General features: G+C 35.4%; 1 protein-coding gene across 12 annotated transcripts in view; it reads right to left on the reverse strand.

Annotated features, from left to right (window-relative positions):
- The window catches only part of LOC103559669 (sodium channel protein type 3 subunit alpha), a 115,687-nt gene that overhangs the window by 47,693 nt on the left and 54,580 nt on the right, over positions 1–13,414 (reverse strand). For 4 of the 12 annotated variants that reach the window (XM_070581497.1, XM_070581498.1, XM_070581499.1 and 1 more), the window contains exons 12-14: positions 8,703–8,993; positions 2,600–2,800; positions 1,274–1,406 (exon numbers count right to left, since the gene is read on the reverse strand). In XM_070581497.1, the coding sequence (XP_070437598.1) occupies positions 1,274–1,406; positions 2,600–2,800; positions 8,703–8,993 (625 nt within the window). Of the gene's footprint in view, positions 1–1,273; positions 1,407–2,503; positions 2,801–8,702; positions 8,994–13,414 lie in introns of all 12 variants that reach the window. The other 8 variants (XM_070581489.1, XM_070581490.1, XM_070581491.1 and 5 more) reach the window with 3 other exon arrangements.

The following is a 13,414-nucleotide window of genomic DNA, read 5'->3' on the forward strand; positions in this document are numbered from 1 at the left end:
AGTTCATATTAGCTTAACAAACTTGAGAGGACAATCTTGTTCAATATTGTCACAAAATGTTCATTAAAAAGGTCATGTAAATAGACTTTCTTTCTCCTTTAATTAAATACAGAAAATAAACACTTTGAATTTAATATCTTGCTTCAAACTAAGTTCATTATTTAATAACCAGATAATAATTGATCAAATTTCTATATTCATTTTATCAAAACAGAATTTTTAAATAAGCTTTACACAAATATTAAATATATCAATTATTGTTTCTTTTGAAAGTACCTTTTAAAGAACACTGTCTAAAACTGTGATCCTTATTAATATGTATGACCCATTCTCTCCTCTCATTGTCTCCTCATCAGCATTGATCTCTCATACAATGAAAATGTAATTATGTTCTTCTTTTTGGTATAGATTCAGGCCTGAATCTACTTCTGCTATTCATATTTACTCATATCTTTCAGAATTTTAGCCTAATATATAAAAAAGTTACTAGAAATTGTAATTTAATTTAATTTTAATGAATCCTGTTATAAAGTAATTATTATGTGACTGTTCAGATCTCAAATACACAAATAGGACATGATACAAATAGTAATTGATGTTTTCTAAAGAATATACATAAGATATGACTTATATAACAGACTTATAAAATTGCAGCACTGATGCAGTACCAAACTTCAAGAAGGGGAGTTTATTGAGTCAAGAAGGGAGTTATAGTTGCTGCCCATTCCTGTGTCAAAATCAACAAACATTTGTGTCAGCTGTCCTTTGGAGGAATGTATTGGTTTCTATATATGTGGAAGATGGAGGAGAGATCTTTTTTAGGGTCCCTGTTGAAGTGGAGCACAGGTTTGGATTTATCCAACTCATTCATAAGCCTCTCCCAACCCCATCACCCCTTCCATGCCTGGGAACAGACCAAAGCTTGAAAGCGATGTTTTCTTCTGCTTCTACATACTAAGACTTAAACAAGGGAAGTATTTACTTTAATTGCTTAAGGATAATGTAATATAAGGATAAATCCTCACTGATATCAAATATCAAGTGGTGACATATCACACTTGCAAACAAGATAAGGACCCAAGTCAAAAAGAAATAAAGACAATATTAGTTTTTATAATCAATGTGATAAGAATGTATTCCACATACCATCTACCTAGGTCTATTATACAGTTCTGATCTTGGGTAATTGACTTGGAAATTTTATCGGAAGAAAGAATAGTTCCACAAAGCACATAGCCATAGAAAGCTGGCTATCCCATGGTCTACTTCTTACCCTCCATTGTGTTAGTCAGAATGCTGGCTATGCTCACAGCTCTTTGCCTTCCAGAGGAATCTTCCAGCATCTCCATTGAAATCTGGTAAGAACTTAGCCTTCTCTTTCTGATTTCTGTTTCAGTGGTGGTGCCCTGCAAACCAAATACTGATGGCTCAAACCACCCTTTTCAATGAATAATACAACACCACATAGCATTTCTTTGGCAAATCATGCTACATGCAATTTTTTCAGGTAATAATTTTCAAGTAATAATAAAACACTGAATTTATTATTAAGCTATAAACACTTTTTAAAAAAATTATCAAAGGTGATACTCTTTAACAAGAATTCACCTGCAGGATGCAATCACATAGGGCAATTATGTTGCAGAAATATTTTAGTTAGCCTGTTGGAATTTTCAAGGAAAATTTTCATAAGCATGCTAAAGTCGTATATTTTTTTCATTTCAATCAAATGCAAATTATTTTTCAGCTTTTCTCAATGGTTAATAATCACATCAATCTTTCCCCCAAACAAATAATAGTATTTTATAGTCCCAAGGTTGAATTATTTTCTTTGAGGCTATATTGACAATATTGACATATATGGGCCAATTTTTTTCATGCACAAACACAGATGTACAATGAAATGTGTGTGCTTTCCTGAGATTTTTTAAATTACTTCTATATGCTATCCTATAAGAAATCCAAACAATTTAGAGTCATTTTAATAGACATCAAAACATTTTAGAGTTACTGTAATATTGACAGCTATATGAAAACTGCCCATTATCAACATATTGGTCATTTCAAGGTTTAATTTTAAGTATATGAGATTTCCAGAATCTGAACGGATAATTATACAATTCTGGGTGAATATATATCTATAATAACAATTTGGCCATCAAAGTGCCCATTATTTTGTGTTGGTAGGTCTACAGAATTTGTAGAATTTGTGTTTCATCCCAGATTCTAAAAACCGGGCTCTTTTAATCTAAAGCATCTGAAAGTTAATGATCCCATACAATTCAATTGGTTCTGAAGATTCCATTGTTTTCCATTTAATAAATCATATATTATTTTTAAGGACTTTCATCTTGGGGAAGCAGGATGGTCTAACAGGCTAAACTGCCCAGGCCTTGATTATTTCAAATTGGTGTAAAACGTCAGTAGCAGCTAACTTATTATCTACTACCACCTCTGGCAGAAGATGTCCAGAAGGTGAGGTTAGAGCTGAGGGTCCACCCACCAAGGAAACCACACCATTGCAATCCACAGTGCTGTGCATCTTCCCATTTGCTGGAAGCCCTGGCACCATCCTGGATGACATACTGGCCTGACTAACGTTACTGTTGCGTCGCTCTCCATGTCTGTGTGGCACAAACAGTGAGTCTCTCCTGCTCTCGCTGTCTTCAAATGTACTGTGCTCATCATCAGCAAAGTCATTTTCAGAACCAACATCCTTTGCCCGACCTCTGAAGCTGAAAATGCTTGTTTTGCTATTGCGTCGTGGGGAAAACAGGGAGCCACGGATACTTAACAGAGACTGAGGAAAGAGCAAGGAAGAAAGGGATTGGACAATTATTTCATAAAAGTCTTAATATGGCAGAATCTATTTTCTTTTGGGTTAGAATAGTTTTGCTTTTAAACACAGGTAATAAAGCTTAAAGAGAACACATATATTTTGGTATTTTTATTAAAGACCACAACGCAAATTAAAATAGTGTTTTTCTGATTAAGAAACCTGCTTTGCAATTTACTAAGTGCACAATGACTTCATTTAATCTTCATTCTAGTATTGTGAAGTGTATTTTGTTATCACAATTTTGTTAGAGGTGTGGAACCCGATGCTGGAGAGGATAAATTATTCTTTTTGGTGGAAGTGGTGGTTAAGCAACTGGTAGGCGGCTGTCACTACTAAATGCCATGATCTGAAGGGCACGCAACTTGGAAAATAAGTTCTGACTCAAGTGAGACTGTTGCCTCAAATTTGAAATATTTGGTACAAATATTTTAACAATTTTTTTGTTTGGTACAAATCCAGAAGTAAAATATTTCTGGATAATGATTTAAAAACAAAACCATTATCTCTCCATTCTCTTCTTTCAGATTCTAAAAGAAATTAGTTTACTCTTTTTCTGGACCTGTTTGTCTCTATCCATGTGGGAATAAAAGTCACGAAACTTACCTATGATGCTGCCTTTTCAAATTTGCTAACAATTTTCCAAATGTCTACGAATGACTCACCTTATTTGAGAGAATGTATATGTCATAACAAACACAATAGCGATAATTCTTAAACTGCTATATAAATTACTATTCTTATTTAAAATTTAGCACTAGCTTTAAAAAGCAAGACATATAGGGGCTGGCCCCGTGGCCGAGTGGTTAAGTTCGCGCGCTCCGCTGTAGGCGGCCCGGTGTTTCGTTAGTTCGAATCCTGGGCACGGACATGGCACTGCTCATCAGACCACGCTGAGGCAGCGTCCCACATGCCACAACTAGAAGAACCCACAACGAAGAATACACAACTATGTACCGGGGGGGCTTTGGGGAGAAAAAGGAAAAAAATAAAATCTTTAAAAAAAAAAAAAAAAGCAAGACATATATATGCATGACTTTACCACAGAGGGTCATGTAAAAGCCAGCTTAGCCTTCTGATCTCACTTTAATTTTATTAAAAGGAACTGGACGATTCAAAAACTTTTTTTATTATATATATTCACAAATATATCACATAAACAGTTTCTCGTGCTGGCAAATGAGGATTTAGCATGACGTCCCTTCTTTCACCTTTTAGATGGGTTTTAAACCAGCAGCACCAAATCATTCTGTTTATTCTAGCCTTGGTGATATTTTTCAAAAACATCTCTACTCAGTCTGCAGAATTTTTGTTTACTTCCCTCATCACTAACAATGACATTCCCGGTTTCTGCCCCTGCTTCATCTCCCATGACCTCTCCTCCATCTCTTCCTAGCCAGGGCAATACATGGACCTACATACACATACATACATGTCCATACGACCGCAGCAAACATGCCTGGGCCTTCTCTGTCTTCCTTCAAGCTTTGATGTAAAACCAAATAAAATCATTTTAGTGGAATAAAACCTAGGAAAGACAGTCTTTATCAAATTTACTTTTGGTCCCTCTGCCTAATTAGGACATGTTCTTAGGCCCCATTTTTAGCTTTATTTTTCTGTCTTTTCCCAGACTGCAAAGCACCAGAATAATCTTTGTTGCCCTCCGTCTCAGTGATGTCCTGGAAAGATGGTATTCACTAGAAAAGTGCCATTCCTTTGGATTTGATTAGCCTATTCACAGGAACTATTGGCTCTCCAGCTTGTCCAACCCGAGACTGTGTCTGTGATGCTCAGTTCATGCAGCAGGTCTGGCTACCCAATGTCCCAGAGTAAGTAGACTGATTTACCAGCCGTCAAAGTGATCAAGAAATTAGACTTTGTGAAGAGATTAATTCAGCCCCAAGTAATAATGTTAATGTTTTTAATCTCCTCAGACTTAATTGATCAATATAATATTGGTTATGTTCAGACTTGTAGTTTGAAACTTCAGTGTGTGTTTTTAGGTCCCAGCTTTTTTGGAATTGGGATTCAGTAAGCAGGGAGTTGGCCTCTGGAATCTGAACATGCAACAAACATTTGAGGTGATTCTAATGCTGATGGACTTCAGCCTACACTCAGAGGAATCCTAACTCTGTTTTACATTAATCCCTAGGATGGTTCAACGCAATCATCTTACTCTACCAATGTTCAGAGGCTCTTTGGAAACTGCAGTCTGTCTGCATGGTATTTGTTGGGAGTATGTGGTATGTGTGTACATCCATCATGTATCTGGTACATGCCTTTAATTTGCATGTTTTGATGTTGGGGTGTTTTCAAAGGCGTTCCAGATCTTTGAGTTTATTTGAAACTTCTATTCACTCTTTGGAAAGTATAATAATGGGTGTAAGCACAGCATTCAAGGCAACAGAGACTGAAAAGGAAGATAACAAAAATAGTATTCAGAGAAAATAAACCAAAAATAACACAGTCGAATATGCGGCAGAGTGGAGGGAATACCCACAGCTGTGGCAGCCTTTTCTCAGGGAAAACAAGCTGTGATGCTTTAAGGACCAAAAGGCCATTGTTCTTTGCCTGAGTCACGCCAAAACACAAACCCCAGGTATCTTTTTTGTTCGCCTTGTTCCAAGAAGGTAAATATGAACACTCTTTTCTTAATTTTCAATTAAAAAAAGGGCAAACAGACAAAATTAGGTCTGTAAAACACAATCCTGCAATAAGGGTTGAACTTGAAGTGGATTAGGAAAAGCCAAGATGGACAACGATACAAGGAATTTGATGTTCTACGAGAAATATGTGAAGTGAGTTACATGTATGTACCTTATCAATGTCTCCAATAAGTCAACAACTACACTTGGTTCTAGCTATGAATCTTCTAGTTTAAAATAAACTGTCTCAGTGTTTCCAAACAATATAGATAAAATCTCTGGGAGGATTCACTTTCCATTGTACACCTCTAAATACCTTTTCATTTTGTACTACGAATGTGTATGATTTATTTAAAAATAAAATAATGCAATAAATGTGAAATAACATCATTTAAAATTTATGTTAGTAGAGGGCAGGGTACCCATAATTTTGGCTTCTCTGCCTTGATATTTACAAAAGATCTATTTGTTTTGAACTGTATGTCCTGTTCATCATATGCTTCCTGTCCCCACTAACTTCACTGGCTCTCTATTCCTATCAGAGAGAGCTCTTCTTTCTTTACACAGCCAGAAATTGTAAACTGCTTCTGGTATATATATTTTTTTATGGTGAGGAAGATTGACCCTGAGCTAACATTTGTGCCAGTCTTCCTCTCTTGTATGTGGGACACTGCCACAGCACAGCTTGATGAGTGGTGTGTAGGTCTGCGCCTGGATTCCAACCCTGTGAACCCTGGGCCACTGAAGCCGAGTGCCCAAACTTAACCACTACCCCACCAGGCCAGCCCCTGACTTCTGGTATATTTTTGCTTGTGAGTTATGTTAAAGCTTTCTGCCTATTTTTACTGGGATGTGTAAATATCAATGTTAGGTTATTTCTTTTACTTTTGAATTATCTACCATCTATCTACCCACCCACTTATTTACCATCTTGCCAACTCACTATCTACAAATATAGAATGAACTGCATATAACATATGTATATATTGATTCTGTTTTTAGTATTTAAAGTCTGGCTGTCAGTTAACTTCCCTGTGTTACTGCCTCTCGGTGGTTCACTCTCCCTCCCAGCTCCTCCTGGAGCGTTCCAGGCACGCTGCCGCGTCAGCCCCTTACACTTGCTCTTCCATGAGTCTGTAGTGCTTTCCCGGGAGACAGCCTCTTCCCTCGCTGCCTCTAAATCTTTGCTGAAATGTCTCCTTTATGGTGAGGTCTTCCCAAACCACCCTCTTTAAAACTTTTACCTCCAGTCCGTGCTCCTGACCCCCTTTTCCTGCTTCATTTTTTTCTCATGGCACTTATCACCTTCTAACACTGTCCATAACTTATTAATCTTGTTTATTGTCTGTCTCCTCCTTTAGTATAAAGTTCCATGAGGTCAGTGAATTGTATCTTTTTTGTTCACTGAGGAATTTTCAGCATCTAGAACTATTTCTGCCCCACAGTAGGTAGCCAATAAATATTTGTTCATTGGGCAAATGAACTAATCTGTGAGTCTTTATTTGAGCACAGTGATGAAACAATGATGGAAATAATACTGTTTTCAAAAACACGTAAATATGTTCATGTAAATGTTGCTACTATGCATATGCATTTGTGAGTAATTGAAACTACTCAAGTTTTCAGTTTCTCTCATTTGGAGTTCAATCACCAATTTTAACTTAAGAAGAGCTTTACTATTTGTCACATAAGTTTTCTTTATATTGTTTACTTCCCCATGACTCTTTAAGGTAGACATTATTGCCCCATTTTACAGAAATCTTACAAAGTACAAGTGACTCGACCAAGGTCACAGAACTAATTTGGAGTTGAGATAAGAATAAAAGCTTTTGTGACATCAATCATTGTGCTATCGTGTCAAATACTCCTAATCCTGGTGATTCCTAATAGCCTGAATAATACTAAAATATCAAGGATGACAGTTTAAGCCAAAAAAATCTGGGCTAAGAGACTAATTTGCTCCACAGAGCTTCAGGTTAATCCCAAAAGTGTTATACTGATTTAATACTATACTTTATATTCGTATTATGCAAAATAGTAGTTGGATCTCTTGATACTGGCATTATCTGTAGGAAAATGGTTTTTATCTTACAACCTTTTGTGTGTACATATCTGTTTTGTTCTAACATTAGAATTCAACTTTTAAGTTATTAATATAGAATTTCTTTTAAAAATTTTTATTTGGATATTCAATATAAGTTATAAAATAAATACCCATTGATAACTTACACATGCCCTTTCCTTCCAGCCAAGAGCTAAATACTATACTGAATGTTGTGTTTATCACTCTAATTTTTTTTACAGTTTTTGTTCTTTATAAGAAAGATATCATACCCCTTGGTTGATGTACAGTTTTTTGCTTTAATTATATAGAATGTCTCAAAGCATTATCTTTAGAGTATAATTCTGCCTCAGATTAATATGATTAGCAGAGTTAATAATTCATAGCACATCAAATTCTAATGGAACCAAATAGTGTTCAAAGCCATGCTGTACTTATCATAGATTTCATAACTATTTGCTCTTTACATTGTGCAATCAATAAAATTTGGCAAAGAGTTGAAACTATTTTCCCTCTTTGACTTGTAAATATGCTGAAGAATTGGGTAGTTGGCATTAAGTCAGAGCAGAAATAGATTGTTTTGCGTTTAGTTCTCTTAAAGAGCATTTAGGTCATAATTTCATTCTAAAGTATCATAGTGTGACACCATATCAGCATATGGAGACTAAGACAGTAGAGTTCTCATATCAAAAGATAAAGGCAAAATCCAGAGATATTTCTTTTCAAAATCCATACATATGTTGCAGTCTCAAACTCAGACAATAAAAGCAGAAATCCATATGCAAAGAAAATAAGATCATTTGAGGTCTCAGAATGGAAAATGTAATCAAGAGATTGCAAAACCGTCTCACTGAAGAGAAAAGTTGCACAGCTTTCACCCCCTCCCCACCCCCATGAAAAAAAAGCAGGTTAAGAAATGTGCTCTCACAATAGTGCAATGTTTAAAGCTGATACCTTACATTAAAAGTTACTAATGGTTTGATAAAAGTTCCTTTTAAAGACAAAAATTTATGATACAAATTTAAATAATTATATTAAATATTAGTTCCCTGTCCCTCATTAAAATCAGGTCTTACAGAAATATACCAAAACAAAACACAGCGGTTACAAAGCAATAGCTGTGACAAAACAAACTGGAGCACGTCGTGGAAAACTGTACCTGATGAGGAGAGTAGAATTTCTTGTCACTAGTCAGTCGGTTTCCATCCATGGAGAAGAGGAAGCTTCTTCTTTTGACACTGTCTTCAGATTCAGATTTGGGAAACCTGTCTGCCTCTCCTCTGTTGCCTCCTTCAAGATGCTCCCTCTGCCTTCTTTTCTTCCTTCGGTTCCTCCACTCCTTAGCACTTTTGGAGCTTAACTTTGATGCTTCTGAAGAACTTTCCAAAAGCTCTCCTAACCCTCCGATTCCACTGAAATCTCTCGAAGCGGCTGAGGCTGCTGCAACTGCCTGTTGAAAACAAAGCCAGGCACTGTTTAGAACATGGAACTTTGAAAACCGTTGACTAGGGTGTAAAGGCTGTCATTTAAGATATTAACTATGTGTGAAAATTACATCTTCTGATCATTTCATTGTGTTTTACTACAAGACTGTTTACTTAATAATGACAATTTTAAATTGTATAACGCAGTATGCGAGCCTATGCACTAAGGCAAGAAGAGTGTGGTTTGGCACATCTCCTGGAGAGTGTTTTTTTTTTAACTCTGTTGAGATTAACTTCATTTCAGAAGACAACTGTTCTCTGATCTTCTATACTTTAAAAGCAGATGTTCTCTTGGTAGTGGCTGCTGTTCTGATTACTATTCCAGTTCCATCCATAGGCGTGTTCCTCTCATATGTGATTGCGAACAAGTGAGTGGCATATTTTTTCCCTCTAAATCTAGGACAAAAGACTTTTTCTTTCCTTTTTTTTGTGAACTCACAGCATTTCAAGTGTCTTCTATTTTACCTCTAGATGGAAGTAGTGGGAATGTACTGGCTCGTTTACCCTCTTCCTTCATTTGAATTAAATTTAGCACTATAGTTCACATCCCTGGGGTCACGTTAATCCCAGCTATTAACATGATTAATTTATTACATAGCACTTTTAGTTTTAAATTTTTAAATGCTTATAAATTATGTATTATTACTAAAAATAATAACAAATGATTAACATATCAATCAATAAATACCAAAATAATCATTCAAGGGATTGTGAGAACTTCAAATATTTTCTCTCCATATTTCAGCACTAAGTATACATAAGCATTTTGAATTTCTGTGCCTATTACAGAAACACAGCCACGTCTGAGGTGAAACATGGGGAATGTTTTGTATTTTCATTTACATGAATAGTATTTTTAGACTGGAAATGATCTAACCACGACTAGAGAGGATATGAAACAACAATATAGTGCATATCAAGGCTGAGTTCTCATTATGTATACTCCTGTTTTTAAACATCATTACAGAAATGGAAATGATTAAATTATGAAGAGAATGATTCAACTCTTTACATATGTCATTACTGAATGCAAACAACTCCAATTTATCTACCATTTTCTCTATTTTCTCCACTAGACCATCAGCTAGATAGGAATATGTTTTTGTGCACCTTCCCTAGGCTGCAACTGACATAAAAAGGTTTCAGTAAATGTTTGGTGAATAAAGATGGAAAAAGGCATCACGCTGTCCATTGTCTCAGACACCGGGTTTGGGGTGGGGGAAGAACAAGACAGGCTTAGGCTTGACTTTTCAAGATGTCATAAAAGACTGTGTGTCAGAGTGGTCTATATAATAGGAGCATATTTTAGGAAAGCATGAAGGTAAAACCCATTTATAATACTTTGACAGCACGTTGTGCTCTACTTTTCTTCCTTCCTGAAGAGAAGCAAACCCTCCTAAGTAGTTTTCATTTCTGAATCTCATCTCAACTAAAATTTTGAAAAAAAGGTTTAAAACTAAAGGTGCTGTGATGCAAATTCTCTAGGATAAACTTGACTCCAGGGACGGGAACCATAGCGCTACATATAGTACTAAATATATGTGTTTGGGTAAGCAATACATAAAATGTAACACTGATATTTGTTTATATTGAATGCTATATTCATAAAGGAAACCCAGACCTAAGACTCCATATAAGACAATGCCTAGCATTTAAATGAAACATTAATTCAGAATTTGGATATTTATAGATTGCATATAGTCAGATAGCCAGATTTTTTATTGAATTCTTGATCATTATTATCACTTCTCATATCACTGATGATGAAAGATGAGAAATATTAAGGGCCCTTTATAAATACGAATAAGTTTAATAATATAAATATGTATAAAATAGAGTGAATAAATGAAGTACTTATCTGTAGCAAGTTAAATATAGTTTCATAGTGCTTGATACATGGGAGATACTACTTGTTGAAAGAATGAGTAGACATACATTCTTTTTTATCCAAATAAAGTCCTCAATTCTCCTTTCCACTTTGTATAGACAAAAACACGCAACACACAGTGCCAATCATGTATTGACTTGTTTGTCATTAGAAACAAAGGAAGTGGTGGTAACATTCCCTTGCCATAATACTGAAACTCAGGTTCATTTAAATCACTTCCGGAATTTGTTTTGCATAAGCCATGATTTCCCTACCTATTCTGGGTAACAGTTCGAATAACTCAAAACCAAAACAGATTTCTAAGGCAACAATGGTAACCTCCGACACAACACATTTTCTGCGTCACTCATCAACTCAAATCTGTCACTTGTTCCACTTCCATTGATTTGCCCATTCCCTTAAAGGCAGATGTTTCCTGTCACCTCCCATGTCTGTGTACCTGTTTATACACGGTTCTGTGACATGGCCAACGTCCTGCTTACTTAGACTGTCTTACCTTCACAACCAGCTTGCTGAATTCCTCTTGTAACAAATAACAAATATGTGCTTAATACTTACACAAGGAATAACATTTTCTTCTTCTTATAACATTTCTGTGTGATTCAAAATACGTTCTATAACTCATTGTATCTGTGTATCCTTAAAAAATAGAACCACATGACTACTTGTGATTATACTTTATTTTAAACATAAAATCCAGTTTCAAAATCCTATTCAAACCACAAGACATTAACTATATCTGTTTAGATTCTACCCCTAATTTTATTGGATCTCTGAAACGCCACTATTCCTAATTTTGTCCCAAAGCTTACTCTTAAATTTTCTATCAGACCAATATATACTGCTATGGGATGTACTACACTGGGCACTATTAAACATTTAAAGATCACAAATTAAATGCCAAACACGGTTATGATGATCTAGGACAAAACATTTGTTTCTTTGTCAGGTTTGTCTTTCACCATCTTTTCAAGTTGCACTTGATTTGTGAGTCCACTGAACTGAATATGTCATTTTTTTCATGTCTAAACAATGACTAGCACTAGGAGGTCCCTCAATGCATATTAAATAAAAATGGAAGTGATGCCAGGCTTCATGAAGCCGTCCACTAGATGATAACTTGTGAAGAATCGCAGGTGGTTAGCACAACTCAAATTACACTGGAGCACCAGTGACCTTATGGGTGGGCTAAGGCCCCCGCTCTTTCTCTGCCTCCAACCCCCTCCTTTGCTTCAACATTGTCTGTTTGCTGGTCAATGTTACCTGTGTTGTCAATAAGGAACTAAATGTGGTTCGGTACTGTGTCCTCCCAGTCAGTAGTAAAACACTGGGATGGTTATCCTGAGATCAATTTACATTTTTGTGTGAATGAAGCTAAAGCTGAGTCAAATCATGATTTGATCACTGGAATCCAATAACTGACTTTAAGTGAAAAGAACTGACATTTTTTAGCTGACCTAATTAGGATGTAGATAATTAGGTTCTTTAAACTTCTATTAGACATAGCGCACTTTTATTTCTAAATTAAAAAGATTATACTCTTTTAATTGATGCCATATTTTACCCTAAAGAGGCTGAATTTCAGAATACATTCTTACTCCTGTTCTGTGTGTCTGTGTAGCATTTTCAATCCCATTGCTCTGTCTATTTTTATAAATGATAATAGAATAATCCAATACTTTAAATTACAATTATACAGAACCCATAAAACATTTCCTATATATATCCCCATATGTATTTCCTATAACATTTATTTAAAACTATGAAATAAAGAAATTCTTTTCTCTGTAAATAGCTACTTTATTTCATTTTCTTACAAATGTTTTATTTATAGCGACCTGAAATAAACTCTTAAATATTTGAAATATAGTAGAGCTTTCTGGCAAGCACGAGGTATATTTTATAAGATTTTCAAGTATCACCAAATTTATTAATAGCTTTCTTTATAAAAATCAATAAAATTCAACCATCTTATTACTCTGTACCCAATGGCAGGATGAAAATAGCAAAACCAGCATGTTTAATGCCAAGTATATGGTTGGGCTGGGTAACCAGCTCAGCAATTCATTGTCAGATCCATATCTCACCCAAAAATGCCTCAGAAAAGGACCTACTGCTATATGGTGTGTATCTTCAGAGTAACTCATCTTTCAGAATTGTTAAAAATTTAAATTTTGAACCTAAAAATTTTAAGGATACATTATCATCCAAATAATGCTTCAAATAAATGGAACCATTCATCAGAAAAAAAAAAATCACCGTGGATCAAAAGTCACAATGTATGAAAGTTATTTGGACTTCCACTTCTGGCCAAGGTATACTAACAGGGATAAGATTTGCTCTCCTGCCTGAAATAACCAACAAAGCAGACAAAATACATGTAACAATGGTTTTGAAGACAGTGCATGGATGGGGTATTGGATAGAATATTCGGAAGAATCTTCACTCAGTAGGAGGGAATAGTTAGCCTGAGACTAAACGTTGCTCTCGTTCTACCTA

This window comes from Equus przewalskii, chromosome 17 (genome assembly GCF_037783145.1).
Source record: "Equus przewalskii isolate Varuska chromosome 17, EquPr2, whole genome shotgun sequence".
Taxonomy (NCBI): Eukaryota; Metazoa; Chordata; class Mammalia; order Perissodactyla; family Equidae; genus Equus; species Equus przewalskii.